The sequence below is a fragment of the Aptenodytes patagonicus genome, chromosome 2 (assembly GCF_965638725.1).
Source record: "Aptenodytes patagonicus chromosome 2, bAptPat1.pri.cur, whole genome shotgun sequence".
Taxonomy (NCBI): domain Eukaryota; kingdom Metazoa; phylum Chordata; class Aves; order Sphenisciformes; family Spheniscidae; genus Aptenodytes; species Aptenodytes patagonicus.
In genome coordinates, this window is record NC_134950.1 from 122530857 (window position 1) to 122552058 (window position 21202).

The 21202-nt window shown below is 36.3% G+C and overlaps 1 protein-coding gene across 2 annotated transcripts in view; it reads left to right on the top strand.

The window, feature by feature from the left end:
- LARS2 (leucyl-tRNA synthetase 2, mitochondrial) overlaps positions 1–21202 on the top strand; it is a 94752-nt gene that overhangs the window by 5813 nt on the left and 67737 nt on the right. For both annotated transcript variants that reach the window (XM_076331031.1, XM_076331030.1), the window contains exons 3-5: positions 376–504; positions 9860–9951; positions 13426–13486. In XM_076331031.1, the coding sequence (XP_076187146.1) occupies positions 376–504; positions 9860–9951; positions 13426–13486 (282 nt within the window). The remainder of the gene's footprint in view (positions 1–375; positions 505–9859; positions 9952–13425; positions 13487–21202) is intronic.

The following is a 21202-nucleotide window of genomic DNA, read 5'->3' on the forward strand; positions in this document are numbered from 1 at the left end:
CAGAGTAAAACACTTAATTAATCTGTCATGTTTTCATTTTTTGGTGGGACAGATGCTATGGTAGGGAATGGTGATACGTTAAGCTGCAGTTATGTTAATATATCTTTTGTTGAGTAAAAGTTGATTAAAAATAATTTTCAAGTGTCATTTAAATACCAATATAAATTGATGACACGGCAGCAAAGTCTGGTAAAACATCTGCATTTACAGCCCCAAAGAATTTGATCCTAGGAACTTTGTCAGTGCTCACTTGGATCAGTTCCAGCAGAACCTTGTGTCTTTTCATGGCACCGTGTAGTTTATAATATGTGCATGTATTTATTCAAGTGAAATGCTAACTCATGTAGTTACAATTTTCAAAAAATTTCTTTCTAGAAATCAAGACCAAAATTTTATGTGCTTTCTATGTTCCCGTATCCTTCTGGAAAGCTTCACATGGGCCATGTTCGTGTCTACACCATCAGTGATGCAGTAGCTCGGTTCCAGAAAATGAGAGGGATGCAGGTAAGAAAAGATCGGCAGTAGGACTGGGTGGTTTTTTGGTGTTCTAATATCACAATTGGTCAGGAAATTAGTATGTTCCAAAATGCATGAAGATGAAGGCTTAGTTGGAACATATGCTACAAATGCATAGATAATGACCTGTGGAGCTTTGAGTATTGAAATTTGAGACTTTTTTAAAACAGGTGGTCAGAACTCAACAGTTGATAGCAAATCGTTAGAATTTATCTCAAATGATACAGCTGAAGCTGTATCAGCTACCTGAATCTATTGATGTACGGCACAGTGTCGATGGGATGTATGGGCCACACCAATTCTGTGAGAGGAGACTGAAGACCCTACTGCCATCTAGGTGGGAGAAGAAAGTGTAGCTGGCAAGAAAAAACAGACACCACAGAAATCGACTCCTTTCACCTCTTCTGCTCCTGACAAAAGGTTGATGTCCTTTGTCAGACTTGGAGGGGACATCCTACTCCTCTGTGCCAGCTTGGAGGGAAACCCTTTCTTGTAACTGCTGTAAGTCAGATGGACGGGGTCATGTCACGTCACCTGGGTGTAACTGTAGAAATTTCTGTTCTGTAGTGGCTGACCCCTTGACTTCCGTATTTCAGCCTTGCTCATACATACGAAACGCTGTCTTCTGAGGGTGCAAGTCTATGAAGTAGGCTAAGACTAACTACTTGCCACATCTGCAAGGAGAAATCACACTTTCCCTTCCGCATTCCTTTGTTTCCCAGTCCACCCGATGCCGGCCATAATTTCTCCCTTGCTCCCTTCTCTCTCTCCGGTAGGTAGAAGGTGTAGCTGAGAGCCTAGTCCCTGCAGTCTACAGGTGGGATCCTAATTGGTATTCTGCAGTAAAGACTGGCAGGTAAAATTTGAAGGATGTGAGGAAGGTATGGGAGAATTGTGGAGTGAGTGACAACCATTTTTGAGCCAACTGGGCTCTTGAAGAGACTTTTCGTTCTTGCTTGATGTTAAGACCACTGGAGATGTTATTTCAGGACATAGCTCATCTCTCATCAGTAACAGTGGAGATATCCACTAAATTTCTGTTAGAGAAATGAAAACATGCTTCCTCTTCTACTAGGTAAATAAAGTGAAAATAATTGTCTACATCCAGTAGGATGCTGTAGGTGTTAGCTTTTGAATACAAGGGAAGTAAGCACCTTTAGTAGAAACCTTTGGAGAAAATGAAAAGGTAATATAATTGCAATGAAATACAAGAGCCACTATGAAAGCAAGTTTTTATTTCCACAATTGCCTATTTTTTCCAGAAAAGTTTTGAAAGTCTTTCAAAGTTTTTAAATCTTGTATTTCAGCTTATTTTTACATTTCATGTAAAAATGAATTTGAAGGGTATTAGAGTGCTTGTAGAACATGCTGAATTTCTATAAATACATATATCTTCTGTTGTGTTAACCACTTTGAACATCTATTTATGACTAAAGGTGGGCAGCCAAAGAATTTAACCCTCATGTACGATTAAGAGACATTAAAGATCTCTCAAATAATTTTCTGAGTATGTCAGACTAAGAGCTGTTGTGTTATTGATGTACATTAACTTGCTGGAACGTATATTTACCTTAAAAAACCTTTTCTTTATTAGCCATGATAATTTCTCCATCACTTAGCATTAAAGTCTTTATAATTGATTTTCTCCTCGCAATTAATTTATCAGCCTCTAGATGTTTTCTCTGGCCTTTGTCACAGTCGTCCAATCTATTAAAGATTTCTTTATTGTGATGGTTATAGGCTATGACATGGTTATGTCTTATCATACATAAAATTTGATATACCCAAGAAAAATGTTTTTCCCTGTATTCAGGGAATTACTGGAATTCTTCAGTACAGAAAGTATGCATAATTTTGAAGTTATTCTATTGCTTTTTTTTTCTTTCTGGAAATTCAGCTTTAATATTGCATGTTTGAAAGTTCAGGGACTGCTAATTTTTCCCAAGTCAAAATTCTAAGTAGAAATGAATGTGTTTCAGGTATTAAAGGCAAGTTTAGGATAAGATTTTTGAGTAGTAATTGCTTCCATCATTTCCAAACTAACAAAAAGCAAGAGTCATTGAAAATAATCTTAGGAACTATATCTCTACATATAGATATAGAACTGACCTTGGTTAGCAAGTCATAAAACTGTGCTAGAAGCAGTACAGGTAGGTTAAAAGTGTTTGTAAGGCAATGAGGAATGATGGGCTGTTACCATGAAAAATATAGGCAAAAACATTCAGAATTACAGTTCCCAGGGAAAACTTCAGACTACAATGCATATTTGTTGTCTGATGAACAGTGAGGGGAAATACCAGGGAAAATATATATGGTGTGTACATAGTTGACTAGTATATATGGTTGAGTGAAAGACTAATGTATGTTGAATAAGGTGGAGATACTTTTCTTGGAGAATGCCTTCATGAGAAAATAGTAAATTAGTTTCATATTGATTTAATCTAAACAGGCAAGAATTGTCTTATTTGTTATAATATTTAAGTAAGGATAAGCCTGAATGCCTTTACAAAGGGATTAGAGCTCCTTTAGTAAATTGGAACCATTCTTTGGAATGCATTCATGTAATTTCTTCATATTGAAGGTAGTTTGAAATCTTAACTGGGAAAGTGTTAAATCATTTGGATGCTGTTTTTTTGTTTTTCTAAAATGGAACATTAGTATTTCATTTTTCTAGCTGGATAGGATCTGATTTTGTTTCAATTAAAATATCCTAGAGAGTAAATACGCACTGAAATCTACTATTTGCCAGAAACCTGTACTTCACCAGCATTTCAAGTGGGGACAATAAATACTTGTTGCTCTTTTTCCCCCCTTGTTTTTGGAAGAAATACTGCTTCAACATAAAGCCGTAGATGATATTGGTGACTAATGACACTGAAAATCAAACAGATTACCTAATGAGCGGCAGTCTTTTCTGCAATACATGACTGGCTGGTCATTTATTAAATGGTGTGCAGGGGTGGGATTTAATGCAAGTGTAACATCGCAATAGGCAGTCACTTTGTCAATGTACTGATGACTGATAAGCTTCGCAGAGTTTTCAGTAGGAGGTGCGTGAATGTGCGTATTGCAGTACAGAGGTAATCACCAGAGTTGTATCGATACGGGGCCAGCGCATTGATTGTGCCAGTGGGTGATGAAGTCCTGTTTGTTTTACCTGAAGATCTGACCAGCGGAGCATTGTCTTGTTCCAACACTCCTCAGGTACCTGCAGGCAGTGCATGGGAAACAAACTCTGTCATGCACTTGGATTAGGTTGCTGGGTAAACGATTTGTAGAGTACATCTGTTGTGAGATAAGTTGTTTACATTCCAATTACTGAAGATGAAGTTTGAAGTCTTTGCGTGGGAACTGTAAACCGTATAGATTACTTAGCATGAATGCAGTGAGCTAGTCTCTTTCGAAAATATGTTAAGGATAACATTTTTCTTGAAGTGCAATTAAAACAATTTTTGTGTATGGAGAGTTCTAGTCACAGATCTTATTACAAACATATTTCTTTAAAAATGCTATAAAAAAGTAATTTATCTATTTTAAATTACAATTTTGTATCTATTAGTAAACCAATCCAGAACTAAACTGTGAAGTTTCTGGTTGTATTTTCTCCGTAAATTTACATGCATGTTGTGAATTCAAATGTATGAGTTTTATAAGAAGTTAAGAGATTTCCTATTCATTTTTTGAGTGCCATGTACAAATTATAGAGATATTCATGGTGATTTTCACCATGGCAGATTTCCAGTCTGCTGCTGCTTGGGGAAAAAGTATTTACCATTGCTTTATCACGCTATCATTATCATGTCTTTGATAAATTTCAAAGTGGATAATTTGTGTCTCTCAAAGGACTGAGAATAATTCCCTTAGCAATCAGTAAACAGAGAGTGATTCAGTTCAATAATTCCTGTGATATCTTTTTAATAAAATTTTGAATTGTAATTGATACCACAGCGAGGCTGTCACGTGCAAGTTGTGCAGAAATGAGAATGATCATTGGACAATTCAGGGTGAAATTCCTGTACACTAGGATCAGATTTCTTAATTTATACTTAAACTGCTCCTGATAGATGGGATTGGAATATTGTCAGTGATATTTCCACAATATCCAAAAATGACTTAAAGAACGTTTTCGTTTTATCCAGAACATCTTTTTTTAAATTGGATGTATTTTTGTTAATTGTTTTCCTTCTCAGCAGTGAATCTTAATACTCTTGAAATTGCAAAAGTGAATGGTATTGAAGAAAGACAGGCAAGTTTAATTAAAACTTTATAATGAATTCATCAGTAGGATGAATTATTTCGATACAGTTCCATTTTCTGATCATCATTAGCTGCTATTCTCCACCCTTTTTTTGTGTGAGGCTGTTGTGTCCTTTTGCCAGGTTATTTTCTGTGGTATAAACCAAGTGGAAAGTATTACAGGTATCCTATGTGAATTGAATCTTATTTAAATTTAGTTTTCCAGTAGCAAGTGCTGAAAGTGTTAATTAGCTCACTGTGTTTCATTTTGAAAGAAAGAGAGAGGAAACAAGATATTATTTTAAATGCAATTATGTTATACAGGAATGTGTGAGATTAAGGATGTGGGTGACACCTTTGTTTTCTAAATGTAGTAGTGTGTGGATGTAGAATAATTTCTTGTATTTTATATCTTGTGAGAACAAGAAATAAATGAGAGCATTTTATAAGCAAAGTTATGTTTTGATAGAAATCTGCGTGGGTTGATTATTTTTTAATTTGAAAGTGCCTTATCAGAATGCAAATATGCAGCATTCTGTTGCAGAAAATCATTGAAATAGTCCTTGCTAGAATGTACACACTAGTCAAAAATTCATTATTTTAATCTATTTCCGGGTGTGCTTTGTCTGCTTGTGGTTTTTTTGTTTGGTGGTGGTGGTAATTTTTAGCTGTTGTGTAACAGTGTTTATTACCTAGTACACTTAAAAGATAATCTAGGCTGCATTCAGGTGGAGGTCTTGTATTTAAAATGTGTTGGATCTGTAATCTGTCAATTTACAAATCAGATTTTCAACATGTTCAGCCTAATTGTAGGCGGCCAGTGGAAGGAGCAGCCGTCCCCTCCTTCCCCCTCTCCAACCACGTGTCCTTACTGTCTGACTTGTCTGTGGTTGCACAATTGTGAGATCAAGTGCAAGGAGGATGACAGAAAGTTGCTGCTGGAGCCGGGGGTGTTTTCTGGCAGCTGGAACTCGTGACCACAGATCACGTATTTTGTCAGCCTTTTTTGGTTAGTTCACATCGAGTGTGTCCTGGGGCTATAACTAGAGACAAGAATGTAGACTTTGCTGTATTGAGTCAAATCACTAATTTGTCAGCAAACCTCTTCGTTTTCATATGGGGTTCTCTTCTCTTATCACGCATTCTCTGAAATAAATATATTTATTTACAGGCATTTTTGACACTGATTCTGCTGTCTTTCTTAAAATTTAGAATGCATCGATCTGGATGTAAGAAACATACGTCAGCTCCCTGGTCACAGTTTTGAGACATACTGAGCACATCAGGAGAGCAAACAAGTTCTTTGTTTCCTTGCAAACATTAAGGAAAATTCACTGAATCGTCTGTCCTAGTTATGTTGACGGAGGCAGAGAACTGAGTGTTATGAGATCATTGTCAGCTTTGTGTTATATAGTACCTGCTGATCTTGCCTACTAATGTCAGTGTGATGGGCTGATTGTTATGGCAGTGAATAGATGAAAATCTTCTGAAAGGAAGAGCTGAGATCTCAGAAAAGAATTAATGGAGTTACCATGTCTTCCTCTGCTTCGTTCCACAGTCACATTAAGAGCTCTAGCCATTGTTAATGACAGATTTTTGTCCATGCTGTGAAATGATTCTTACAGCGATGCTTTGAGCTAATATGAAGTCAGAGTCTTTGGGATCTAATATGTTTCAAGATGCAACTGTTTTCCTTTTTAATAATCTGCTCCTGAAAAGAACGCTCAGTGTGGTAGTTACCGAGCACTTTGTTCCCCACACACTAATAAATTACTTCCTTGCAACTTCATGTTCCTGTGCAAGACATAGTATGTTGAGTGGTAGAAAATGCCAGTCTTTCATAGTTGATCCTGCCAGGTGATGTGAACTTCTGAGGATCCTCAGCCCTCTTAGTTCAAGACTAACCTGGTAGTTCTAACCAGGAAGAGTCTACCTGTCTACTTCATCGTGAAGACCAGAAACACACAGCTGCCTTTGGAGATAGTACTGGCTTCTGCTGTCTTAAAATGACTGAAACTATAGCCTGCCTTCTTTTATCAGGTATAGACATCCTCGGACGTATGCAGGCCTCCTACAAGATATGTTCATTATTTGTTTTTCTTTCTCCTCGTGGCTTAGAGAAAATACTGTCTGTACAGAGAAGCGATGCTTGGAAGAGTGGTCACTCTAGTGAGCAGAATTGATCCCTTAGTTGCATAAGGTTTAGAGAGTGCTGTCAGAAGCAATCAAGTCAGCATTCAAGAAAGTGGATGACTTTTTTTCCTTTTCTTCTGCTCGTCTGTAATGCTGGAGGGAGCAGCCGTGTTTTCTGCTAGCTTATGACCAGCCCATCAAGGAGCTACAAGGAATACCCTTTGGTCTTCAAAATTGCTTTCTTCCTATTTTTTCTTTGTTTTGAACAGTTGAACTGTTCCTTTATTCTTTGTGCCAACTTCTGACATGTTAGTAGTATATTTTCTTCTCCCCTGTCTCTTGAGATCTTTGATGCTTTTTAGAACTATATAGTTAATCTCAGCCTTGTGTTTTATGTTGGCTAAGTAGAGTTAAGATGTAACACCAAGTGCTCCGTGGAGACTGTGGCATTTTAACTGTAGATACGGAACATACATTCCAGCCAGAAGCAGCTGACCTATTGTTTAGACAAATGCATTTCACAAACCTTTCAAATCCATTCACGGTAGAGAAGTAAAAGAGACAATAAACTTGAAATCATTTTCTAAACCACTGTGCATGTTACATTCATCTCTATAGCAACTACATAAATAGATCTATCCTGGAGATTAATTTAAGGATATTTTTAATGTCTCTTTAAATTCAGGTTTCTGATTGAAACTTGAATTAGCGTATTTCTTCAGCCCTTTAACTTGAGGAATGCTATTGGTTGTTAAATTGAACTGTCTTTTGAATGTGATAAGTGAATACACTGTATGATATTTTTAATATACATGCTAGAATTGGGAAGATCTGTGTGAGCAGATAACTCCTGCTAGCGCTGATGGTACAGTGATAAAATGTCTGCACATTAGCTGTCTGGAGCATCAGTCAGCCCTTTTGGGGAGCCTGGAGCCGGTAGTTAAGCCGTTCTTCCCACATCCTTTTGCTCATGAGTGTGAGGAATGAGATTCTGCCTTGCTTTTGACTGCCTCTCTATATCCAGGAGATCTTCAGAAGCAAAATTTTACAAAAATTAATCGAGTAGTTTTTTTAATCTCATTTACTGTGCATCAGCTTGTTGTAAAAGAAGGCATTTGTAGCGATGCAAATCTAGTGCATTTGTCTAAACAAACAGGGTTTAAAGAAGAGAAAATATGTATTATACATGAAAAAAAAAAATCTGTTTTATTTCATCATTTCTGTCCAGAGGCAGATGGTCAGCAATAGTAGTGGTCAAAAAGAGCTGAGCTGCAGAAACTAATATTTTAGTGTGTCCTTAAAAAATTCTATTGAGATTTGTAGTTTATGTAAAGTTTACCTTTCTTTTTTCTCTTCTATACCAATAGTTTTCATTACTGGTGGGGGAGGGAGAGGAGAAGGGCTGGGGAGAGGTGTGCTTCAATGGGGCCTTGTCAAGTGGTTTAGGCTCCAAATGAGATTTTCCATTTAACGCTTATAATGTGAGGAAGTGGGGAGTTAAGAAATCTGACTCTTGTATTTTCTGACACTGTGATACAAGGAACAATAATCTGTCTGATTATAGGGCAAATTTGTAACACAGCATAGCATTCCGATTTCTATTAGATTTATACATAAAAAATGTGCTGTGCATGGACCCTTACTGTACTGGATTGAATCACAGTTGATCGCAGGTTAATACCTTTGGTTTTGTTGCTGCACCAGCAGAGTAATGATATACAACAGGTTTAGTTTTAGGTCAGTATTGAAAACAAGAATGCTGAGGAGTCACATCTGTTAAATTCTGTTGCTTTTACACTAAGCTGGTGCCTAAGGCACCTTTATAAACATGTCTATAAAATACTTTTTATGAAAGAATCCATTGAAGTCAGAGGATTGGAAGGTTTTGGCAAAGAAGAATAAAAATAATTCAAACCAGTGACAAAAGTAGCTCTTACGCTTTGGAAACGATCAGATTTTTCGCATGGAGATAGCTTATGAGATTAGTATTGCTGGGCTTGCTTTCTTATTGCTTGTTTGCTTGCATGTCACTGAAGAACAAATTCTTTATATTTTTAGGGGTAAAAATTTTGATTTCTTACCACCTGTAAAATGTTACTCAATCATATTTTGCTATTGTTAAACTTGTGTAACTTTAATCATAGTTGTTGAATTTATAGCACATTTGTAGGTGTAAGAAATGGGATTAGTTTTATCAGGTATCCAATATATAGGTGTGCTTAATGACAGCATCTTAAGTACTGGCCTTTCTTTCCCTGGTTATTAAACAGGTTTTTTGAATACTTACTGTATTGCTAGATTATTTTTCTAAATAATTCACATGTGAATAGGAAAGATACATATCTGTTTCAACAGAAATTATCTATCATATTTTGCAGTAAACATTTTTTCCACCTTTATTTATTTGTGGTCAGTCTGCAGTCTATATTTACAAAAGATATTTTAGTAAAATTTGACTAAAACAGTTTTCCCCATCCTCTTCATTTTATCTGTTGGATTTAAGGTTATCATAGGGTATTTTTCTTTCTTCAACAAAAAAGAAAAAAAAAGTAGGCTACACATCAGTTACAGTTATAAAACCATTGGTTCAATTAGTTTTGCTTGCTTGCTTGCTTCTCCGCCTTCTTTAGGATGAGTATTTGATTCTGTTTAGCAGTAGCATCAACTGCTAATTTTGACCACCACACAAATTTACAAAGGATTGATTTTTGTCATTGTTAACCTGGTATTGAAATAGTCATGAGGATTTATTACACAGTACTTTAAGGTCCCTCTAACATCACATTGTAGATAGCAAGTATGCTTCATATTCGTCTTTTAAAACTAGCTGTAGTGGGCATGTTTTGAAGAGGTTCAATTCAGACAAAGGAAATGCTGAAATGCAAAACACGGTTCATTGTTTAGAGGCCTGTGTGTGTTGTTGATGCCATTCCAGAAAGTTACGTAAGATTGTGTTTTTCCTTTTTGCTTACAGGTGATAAATCCAATGGGATGGGACGCATTTGGTTTACCAGCAGAAAATGCTGCAGTTGAACATGGGCTTCACCCTGCAAGCTGGACACAAAGGTAGTTTTTAATGAATTTAAGTAATATGACATTGCCACTGTGAATACCTGTGCTGTGGCCCCCATAAACCAACAAAACAGAGCAAAACCAGTGTAGAAGTAGAAGAAAGACGGTACAGAAAGAACCAGGGTTATTTGCCAATGTTTTATGGGACTTCGCAGATGATTCAGTTTTGAAAAACAAATGTATCAGGATGATTTTCAAGGTTTTCATCTCAATTACTTTTAACTTGTAAAAAAGTAGAATATTGAAAGAGTGACATTTCCCAAACACCCAAATCAGTGAGTAAGAAATAAATCAGAATTTCATTATGGTGAGTTAAACCTTAGTATAGAATACACAGTTGAAAATTATGAGCTACATGGTTAGATTTACTATCATTTTTCAGTACCATGTGAAAGAGGAAGAAGATAGTTTTTTCATTTGAGACTGGGTCTTGGAAAGTGGTATGCAGCCATTATTGCTGCTGATTTCTGTGAAAATTTTGGGCTTTAGTCCACAGAATTGGGTGTTGCATTCCCCTAATATTCTTGAAAATGAGTAGAAAGTTATCTAAGTAAACATTAATTTCTATAAATGACTCGGAAACCAATCTTCCTAAGTGAAGGTGTTTGTTGTGCTCTGGGTGCAGAGCCCAACAATGGACCTTGATCCATTTCCTTCTTTGATAATGCTGTTTCTTTTAAGGTTTTTTTCATACTTCTGGTCCCATGTTAAACTTTTCCAGCTAAAATATGATGGCAACTGATTTCACTTAGGGAGAATGCATGAGTGCACTACACACAAATTCCGAGTTATTGATGCTAATTTTTTAAAATTTCCTTCATGTATGGTTTAGATGAGAATATGCGTGAGAACCAGTTACCATCAAGACACAGAAACCTGGTTTTGTTCTTTTGAGAGTCTGAAACATCACTGTGTGGTGTGTTGTGGGCTATCAATTATATTGTAGCATGGTCAGTAAATTGATTTCTGTCTTCCTTCAATAAGCCTACTGAAGCTCAGCTGTAAAACAAATCTACGTATCTGTTTTATCTGAGTGCCTCATTTTTAACTCAATTATCTTGATGGAACCTTCACCAGGTAGAGGGTTACTGTGATCCTTACCTACCCGACAAATGAGGCACAAGGAAGTGCAGGTTGTAGTTTTGAGACAAGGAGGCTGTCATTAAGTACTTGTGACTACAAAAGGGTCAGTGTTTTCCCCTCCTCTCTACTACATGGTCCCTCCTCACCTATTGTATTAGCTTTGGCACTGGTAGGACATCTTGTTGAACTGACTCAGCTTGCTAACTCAGAAGAAAGCTGTTCTGCCAGCTGACTTGAGCTGAATTGGCTCAACAGAAAAGCAGTGAGCGTGTGGGGCAGAGAGACTGCAATATCAAAAGTGCCGTATCAGCTCAGCCTGTCTCATCTGAGCTGTTTGTCTGGGTTGTATCAAAAAGCATGTGGCAGGGCACAGCCTGAGCTGATTCTCTTCTGCTACTTTCTGTGCTCTGTCATTTTTCTCTTTTCTTCTAAAGAGGTGCATGTTGTTCCATACACTTAAAGCAGTTCAGCTAGTAGCTACAAGTACAAAATCTTTTATACTGGAAGAAAATTTCGCTTTGAACATTTCCTTAGTACTAAAAAGAGTGATTGTCTAGTTTTAAGTGTTAAATAATAATATTATAACGACAAACTGAGACAAGTTAGCACATCATCATTGAGACTGATTATAATAACAACCAAATAGGAAAATTATTTACATACCCAATTTTTTTGATTATGCTAAGGAAGGGAGTTGGTTGTTCATACCGGCAATTTAAATTCTGACCACTGAAGTAATTGCTGTCTCCCATTTTATCCACTGTCCCTGTGCTGAATGTTTCTCATGCCTGCAGCAGGGATGACTGAACTGGATGTGAAGCTGTGATGGTGTGATAGCAACCTGATGTGTTTTAGTCATCCCTGGTGCAGAGCCAGCCACCCATGTAAAAGGGGGCACACTGTAAGCATTTCAACTTACTTGTTTCAGGAGTGAACAAACAAATTTCAGAGCATCATAATTTTCTGAAGAGGTGATTTAAAATGAGCTCCAATTGACTATTCCTTCTTACACTCTCAAAGTTAGGAAAAAAACATAAAACAAATTGAAGACAGAGTTACTTACACAAAACACACAAATGTTTGTTAGTAAGAGTTAGTTTAGTGGCAGAAGCTTTGTGAAAATACACTGAAATTTGAAATTTTTTTATTGGTACAGTTCATTTGGAGTGGGACTTTAATATAAGCAGTAGTACTGAAAGTATGGTTTCTCCCAGTGGAAGCTGTGAGTCCATAAGAGGATTTCCTGGCATACCTGTACTGATACGACCCTGCTGGCAGGCCTTTTCTCATGTAACTGGGGCTCTGCAACTGTTAATACAGGATACTTGCATTACTCAGTTATTCAGCAGTGCAAGTTTGTTCTGGATCAGAATTAAATGCCTGGTTTCATGACTGTCCAGTTAGCCACTGTGGGAGGGTAGATGATACTTTATCTGACATAATGCATTTTAGTAGAAAGTTAAGTCCATAAGAAATTTTAAGCAATGTTAAAGTGTATGAATGAATTCACACTGGGTCACTAGTTAATATTGTGTAGTTGTGAGTATTTTAGTAAACTGTATTTAGTACATTTTCAAACTAAAGCTTCACTGTATATTCTGATGTATCTTATTTTACATTTTGGATATAATCCATCTGGGGCAAGGTCTAGTCCTACAGTTTCACAGTTGACTTAAGTTTATCTATGGCTGTGCTGCTACCAGAAGTTTAGGTCTTCCTTGTCACCTCTCAGGATATACGTTCCCACCATCTTCTCTGTGTTGGCTCAGCTGTTTTTGCAGCCACAGTATTGGTGTGATCAGCCTGTTGATCAGAGGGAAGCAAGAAAACTGGTGGGGGGCTTTTGGAGAACTTTTTGTAGGGCATGTCTTCAGTTGAACAGGTAAGCTGATTGAACTCATCCTATAGCCACACAATCACCAGAGCCAAAGCAAAACACAGCCAGGATAGCATTGCCAGAATAGAGCAGGATTAAGCTGATTGTGGAAGTACATCCTAGTGCATTGTGAAGATTTCAGAGTGCCCGTTGGCTCAACTGCAGTAAAGATAATTAAAAATAACAAGAAGTGGTACTTCAGGAAAGTTTCACTCAAACTGCAGTGCCGTATTTGCTTTTCAGTTATGCTCGAATCAAGAGAGGAAAAATCATTGTCTTGTACACACAGCCGTTGAAATTGAACCAGAATACACCAGGGACTTTTAAAATTGTTATTTAAGATGAGTATTCTGATAGTTCCTTGAGTTTCACTGTTAGTGAGATACTAGTGTTTAGAGGTTAACTAGTGCTTTTGATTTCTCAGAACTTTATAAGCACCTGATTTTAAATATGATCCCATGATAGAAATATTTTTAAGTTAATAAATTTTTTAATTTTTTGTTTTGCAGTAATATTCAACACATGAGGGAACAGTTTGAAGCACTAGGTCTGTCTTTTACATGGGAAAGGGTAAGATTTTCTTTTTTAAGGGATACTCCTTTTTTGTATGATGGAACATTGAAAAACATGGAATTTCACCATTTTATTTATGATAATATAGAAGTCTCTGAAAGTGACCAGTTTAATTTGTTAAACTGTAAAATTATACTTGAAAAAAGTAGGAAGTCAAGCTTCTCTCAAGCTTCTTATCAAAATTCTTTTACTGTTGACATACTGACGTCATCTGATAATCTCAAGGTTTAGGAGAATCTTTTCTTTAAAGTAATTTCAGTTTTGCATTTTGATTTTTCTCTCTGCTTTTTCGGCACTTTCAAAGTAGCAATTGTCTGTGTTATAAGTTAGGCAATAGTCTAAATAGATAATTATGAAGCAGCATGCCTTTGTGTTAAGGTATATATGTTTGGGGGAGTACTTTTTTCAATGTGTATGTTTTTATAATATACTCAAGGTTTAAAAGCTAGTAACTTGAAATGGTGGATTGGTTATGTTATTCTAAATTTGAAGCATAAGTCTGCATTTTTGTAGGTGTTCATATCATGACTGTTTTGGAAAACAGAAATTTTATTTAAAACACTAATGCTTGAGAATTAGGTGTTCACCTTAAAAATCTTACCAACATGATCAGACATAAGCTAGTGTCATTTTCAAGATAAAAAATAAATTAATTTTTGAAGCAATTGTAAGGTTATTGCATTTACCAGTGAATCAAAGTCAATCACTACCTTTATAATCTCAGCAACAACTGTTGCTTATTACCTTGATATGATTTTGTATAGAGTGATGGAGATGCTAATCTTGGATTTTTATAGCAGTATTGTAGATCTGAAAAGGAAAAGGATTAGTTTTCTGGCAGTCTGAGACCTGCCATCTGTTTTCTTTAATCTTGAAGGTGAAGTTGTTTATTTGTATGTCTTACATCTAAAAACCATGTTTCATCACATCATATATATGGCAAGATTTTCAGTATAAGCCTTTTTACTAAGATTTTCGTTTTCTTGATAGCCGAAAAGTTGCTCTGCAAATAAAAGGTTTGTTGTGGAAGGTACTGCACACTTTCTTGACAATTATTTTCTTACATTTAAAACTGTTAGTATCTCGGAGATTTTCTGTATGTGTAATACAGCAATACTTCAAAACAGTGAAATCATATGTGTAGGCTGTATTATGGAACACACCGGAGTTGAATGTTGCAGAGTGCCTTTCAAGAAAATTGAGAAAATTCACTTCTGTGTATGGACTTTTGTTTAACCCTTCCATTCTGAAGAAGAGATGGAGAACTGGCAGTATTGAAAACCATGGCAGGAAGTATAAGTATACAGGGGAAAGTAATTTCTCATCTCTATGCCTGTTCTTTGAGGCTTACCTTCACTTTTCGAGTAAACCATGTTTTGGTTAATGAACTTTCAGAAGTCTCTGAGTACTTGTGAAAAGGGCTTGATGCTGTGCAACTTAAGTTAATTTGAACAGCTGTCATTAAAATAACTGAATGCTCTTAGGGGCACATAGTTTGTGGTTTTGAAAGGTAAGCTATTAAAACAGCTAAAAAGTGTTCCTTGAAACACAATGAATTTTGGAGTTTTCACTCCTTAGCTTATTAGTTACATTTTATTTTACCTAGAAAGCCTGCCTTATTAACTGAAGTAAGAGTGACCTGGATGGTAACCATTAGAAATAGATATGTTTATTCATTGCAAAAAATGTATGATGCCTGAAATATATCTGTATGACATGATCTCCAATGCACGGATATTTGAGCTAGCCATGAAAGAACTACCTTTGGAAGCAGAACGGCTAAGCTGTGGCAGAGTGAATTTTTCAGGCTGATAAAGCCTGCTTCTCTGCAAGGCTAATTAGGCTGGGCAGAGCATCTTACTGCCTCAGCTGCACTGCTTCTGGGCTAACTCAAGCATCTTTGCACAGCAATGCACTGCGCTGTGCAGGTACTTATCTTAAAAGTGAGCTCTTTGAGGTAAGGAATATTTTGCTTATTATTCTGTACTTTTATGGCACTAAATCAGTGGCTTACAAAATACTGAGACAATGCAAACAAACCCACTAGTGTTAGTGACTCCTATGAAAAATGCAAGAAAAACCACGTTTTATATGGGTTAGTCTAATTTACCAAGACTATTGTACAAAACAGGAGTTTGTTTTTAATTTAATTTCATTGGTGTTGCTTAAATGTGCTCCTTCATTGTGCTAGAGCATAGTACCTAGCAAATATATGCTGGAGGGAACCCATTCCCCTGCCTTGGATCCCTATTTTAGTGTGCAGTAAATTGCCTTTTTGAAGCGTGAACCTTTTATGTTAACTGTCTCTGTCCTCTGTGGCCACCTTAGAGTATATGCCTAGATGATGTGAAGGAAACTTAAGTAAATTTTACCATTTTACAAATGTTAAGGGGAAAAAAAAAGTGGGAAAATAATAAAAAGTACATTTTGAATACGTCGTGCATGTAGCTCTGCTGAAGAAGCTGACCGCTTATAAAGTCATGTCTGGTGTTCAATAAAGTCCTGTCCAGGAATATGAAGACCAGTTGTAGTTTTATTGCTTGGTAAAATTATTATGAACAAGTCCCAGTGCACTTGGGATACTAGAAGTTTCCTTTTATTTATCTGGGTTTTTTTCATTGTTCTCTGTGTCTTACAAATCAAAATGCAAAAGTATTTTTATGTTGTAGCAGTCAGTGAAATTACTTAACCAGTAAGGCACCACAAATAAGGTATTATTAAAAGCTAATTAGATTATTTCAGAAAGCTAGGTTACAAAGACACTGGAAAATTATTCTCCTAAACAGAAAATGTCAGCAAACTAAAAAATGTAATTAAATGCATAAAATAGCTTTGCAAGTACTTTGCTTTAGAGTAGTTTTGAATACTAATAGTGATCTGATATTTTTTCCCTGAAACATGTAGGTATTTTTAGTGCCTCAAGTAATAAATGTTATATTTTTAAATCACTTCAAAAATGGTGTGATTTTGGGGAGAGATTTTTAAAAAATAATAAATAAGAGAGAGAACATTTCTATTCTGAACTTCTATGTTTGTCAGATCCAGGGTTAAAAAGCTGCAGTTTGGGGATGGAAGAAATGTCTCTGAGAGACGTTAAAAACACCTGGAAAATAAACAACATTGTGGTTATGTTTTGTTTTTAAGATAACAATAATTTGGGCATTCCTGGTGATCAGATTTCTCCAAAATACCATCCCAGACAGCATAGCAAACTGCCTGCCACTTCTTTTAAACATGATTTTCAGGGGAATTAGGCAATATCATTTTCAAAGATTCGTATCATCAGCAACAAGGGATGGAGAGTGTATAACATGTTTCCTTTCTTTTGCTCAGGAGTGCCGTCTGAATGCATGTTCCCCGTAAGCCATCAGTTCACCACTGTATTATCAATCTGTAACTTTCTTCTAGAAGGTAGCTCATGCTGCCAACATTTTTTAGTCTTTTCAATTCATGCATGCCAAGTGACATAATTTTTTGCATAAGAGTGATGTTCCCCTTCTGCTCTGTACATTAAAAAAGATGAAATCTTTGGTAGATTTTCTTTGTGCAGATATTTTTCCGCTTAGTTTTGAAGTTGTCATTCTTGTGCACTGCCTGAGCATGCAAAAAACTGTAACAGTAGATAGAGCATTAACTATCAAATATTCTTTTTATGCACATATCACTGATAATCAGTCACACTACTTGTAATTAAATAAAAAAGGAAACCATTGATACAAGGCTACTTTTTTGCAGGAAATATATTAATGCTCTAAAATGTAGGCACTGCATGATATTTGTATTTGTAGCTAATAAAGCATGAAACTAAGGGCTTTTGAAATACAAATATTCAAATGAATTTAGAAATGTAGTTTGGTCTAGCTCTAAACCTCTGAAAATCAAATAATTATCCTTCCAGATGAGGTGGTACATGCCCTTTAATACCCAAATAGGCAAATAGTAGATGAAAGAGTGTTTAATCTTCCCAAATAGATTTTGAAAAAATCTGTTCGGACTTTTTCTCCTTTTCACCTTTTTAATAAGTGTCAAGTGCAACGTGGCTGTCTTCAGGACAGCATAAGACTGTGCTAGAAATAAAATTATTAGTAATAAACTAGGAAATTACTTCTCTCTAGTCTAGTTATGTGTTGTTCACAAAGCCTGGTGGATCTTACAACAAATAAACACTTTTATGCAGCCTATAAATGTTACTTTTATTTAAAAAAAAAAGCCATGAAAGTAGCTTGAAGATGTAACCTTCTTAAAAAACAAACAAACAAAACCTGGTTTTACGTTCAGAGCAACATAATAGAAAGTTGTGAGAATGGAACAGATTTAGAACAAATGATTAATTATAAAACAAGGCATTTGAAAATTAGTTTTTCTTTTATTAATGGCCAAAATCTTCCATCCAGTTTGGGGTTTTTTTTGTTTATCCAGGATTCTTTACTGTTGGTTTTCCCCTATTTTTGGTAGCTGGAGGTTTTTTATCAGTTTTTTTAATAATGAATGGCCCTTTAACCTTAACATGAACCGGTTGCTTCCCAAGTTGCACTGCTGTCAAATCTAAATTGTAATACCACTATTTAATCTGTAACTGAGAATTTATTTGCAAAAATAAATAAGATACTAACCCCTCCATCATACTATTTGTTAGGAACAGATTGCTGCGCTGCGATAAAGGGATTAAGCAAGGTAGTTTTTGGTAAGGGTAGGGATCTTTCTCTTATATACCTTGGCAATATCTGCTATTTTTAAAAGCAGACCACTTTTAAAGGTGGTTTATTTTAATTGTTACAATGAATTGTTTTAATGAATGAGTGTCATTCCTGTAGGAATAAGGAGCAGTAACAGTAACCAGTGATAAAGATGCATTTGGGTGACAGTATCAGCTACTTTTTTTAACTAGCAAGCTGACAAAAGGAAAAGGGAAAGTGGTTGGGGGGAAGAGGGAGATGCTGTCCCTCCCATTTCATAGTACCTTCTGAAATGCTGGGGTGACGGGTTGTCACCAAATCTGTCACAGAACACTGAAGAGCACATGCAGTGGACAGCTGAACAGCATATTTCATATTTGTAAAAAGGGTTCTGCTTTTTAGTATGTAATTTATGTTTGGAGAAGATAGGCTAATATCCTGTTTATATATATTCACTGAACTGCTTTATGATACGGGGTTCTGTACGTATGCTGTTATGTTAGTGCTCAGCTCACAAATGAGAACCAGAAAGTTACGTTTTTTGGCAGGGTGGAAGGACTCCATTGTGCTATTTTGCAAACCCTTTTATAAACCCTTTTCTGTATTTCTGAGTTAAGTCAGTTCTGTTAATTCACTGCAAATCTTTGCCTTGCTCATAAAGTATAAATAGAAACATTAACATTCACCTTAATTTAAGCATGATAGCAGCCTAATGGAAACTTTTTACCAGACATTATTTATTTAATCAAGATCAGTAACTGGCATACATGGAAAATTATTTTTCACTGTAAGTCTTAATGTGCTAAACAGTAGGAAAAAAACCAAAACACATTCTGAGATTGACAAGAGGTTGCTGGCTTGTCATCAGCAGCTCGTTTCACTTGGTAGTGATGTAATTTCTCTTTCTTTGTTAGCTTCAAATGTTACTTCAAACCTTCATGGTTATAAAGTTAAATGATGAGCTTGAGTGATCTTTTCGCAGCTCAATGACCACAGAACAAATTTTCTTCAGTGATAGCAGTCTGCTGCATTTCTTTCTAAGAAACGTCGATTTACAAATTGTAAGAGAGCATGGACATGAGAATCTGTTCCCAGGAGTTAGCTTGTACCATGTCCCAAACATGCCTGTTTAGACTGAGAAACGTCATCTCTTTTTGTTTCAGTTAACCCACATCTGCCGTTCAGGACCAAAAGGACAAATCTCAGTCCATTTTACTATTTTTATTTGACAACTCACTTCAGTTGTCTTACCTGTTCGCCTGTTGCTCACATGTTCTTATATTGTACCAAAAGGGATTGTCTCTTCTTTTGTGTCTCTGATATTACAGTGATGAAGCTCTGTTGCCTGTAGTGGCATCACACTGGCAGAACTCCACTGTGTGGAGAAGCAGGGAAAAAAACCCAAAAATTATTAACTGGATAGTGTTTAGTTGGAGAGATGGAAATCAGACTTTTATCAAGTGTTTTTTTCAGTGCAGAGCACAGGGATTTAATCAAGCAACTGTTTTTCATGACTAAGTCTTCACATGCTGTGCTGAAAACTTGCCATTAAATGTCTCTTTCTGGTCTTGAAAGCCTCTTATACACACTTTTGAGGCATATCTATTCAAAGGTCATCTTAACTGTTCAAAGCGACGTTTCAGCACTGGAATATAAAGTTGTAGAAAAAGAATAAAATTTTTATGCTAGAGTGTTTCAGATGTCATTTGAGTAGCAGATGAGATTGCTGATGTCGTGTGTAGTGGGAAGCTTAGATGATCAGAAAGCCTGTGTGAAAGACATTTCACATGTGGAGCTATTTCAGGTAGTTGATAACTATTTGCAAACGGAATAAATTTTATCAGTGGCTTGCTGTCAACCGTGTAACTCTAAAATCAAGAGAAGTTCTTGTTGGTTTGAAGTTCAGTGTAGGAGTCATCTTCCACTTCAATAAGTACAAATGTGGTCAAACAGAAAGTTCATGGAAATGTTTCTTCTTTAAATGAGTGCAAGTTAAACAGGAAAGCTGTTGAGGAGGGAAATGTGATCTGTTTATTGTTATATATTTATGATATAATTAGAGCTTAAATACTGAGTTACACAGTTGTTTTCACTTTGGCCAAACTTTAAAATATGTGGGTGAAAGTGTATGTGTATTCATTGTGCCTGTAAAACCCTGTGTTTGTGTAGAGAAAATTGGGAGTCTATAATCATGTAATCCTGTAGTCATCTTTACATATTGAGATGTTTATTTGAAATGCAATTTGGTTTTTTAAGAACAAACCTTTAAAATAGGGAGCTTTGTAAGCAGGTGATAAGTAGGTTGGTTTTTAATTATTAGAGTTCACTAAAAACTTATAAAATGTTTGCAAGTTTAAAAAAAGCTATCCATTATATTGTTACCTGCTGTTCTCTTAACTCCCATTCCTTCTTCCTATGTTGTCTTTTATTTTTATCTGTCTTTATTTCCCTCTTAACAACCCCCCTCATTTGTGACTTCTTTCGCGACTCTGTCTTTTTCTCCACACGTTAACCCAGAGCATGCTCCTACCTTGAGCTGGCTTGCCTTTTAAAATGGTCACTTATTTGACCTTTGATTGTGAGATATCCTTTGCAAGTCTTTCATCTTGAAGTTTACAGTCTTACTCCATATTCCTTCCTGTCTGCCCCACGCGCTCTATTTGTCAACAGCCTCGGTTCCTCAGTGCTGGTCTGCTGTCCTGCCGTATCTACTGCTTCAGCTGTAGGCTCCTCCGGTCTGCTTGCTTCTCTGCAGCCAGCTCCCAGCTGCCTCTGAACAGTCGACAGTCTCTGTTCCTGCTTTTCATTGCTGAGCAACAGAGGAAAAGGCAACGTGGCTAAGATGACTTCTTTGATAGAGTTCTACTTTATTCTAGTTTTGCTGTTTCCCTGGTCAAGCAGCCGTGGTCATTTCCATCTTCTGTTCTTGTATCTATCAGCATTGATTTTACAGGGTTCTTATGTTCCATGTTAACAGGGAAACTTTTCTTTGTACATCAAGCCCACACAAAGCCCATATTCTCTGGTTTTGTGTACA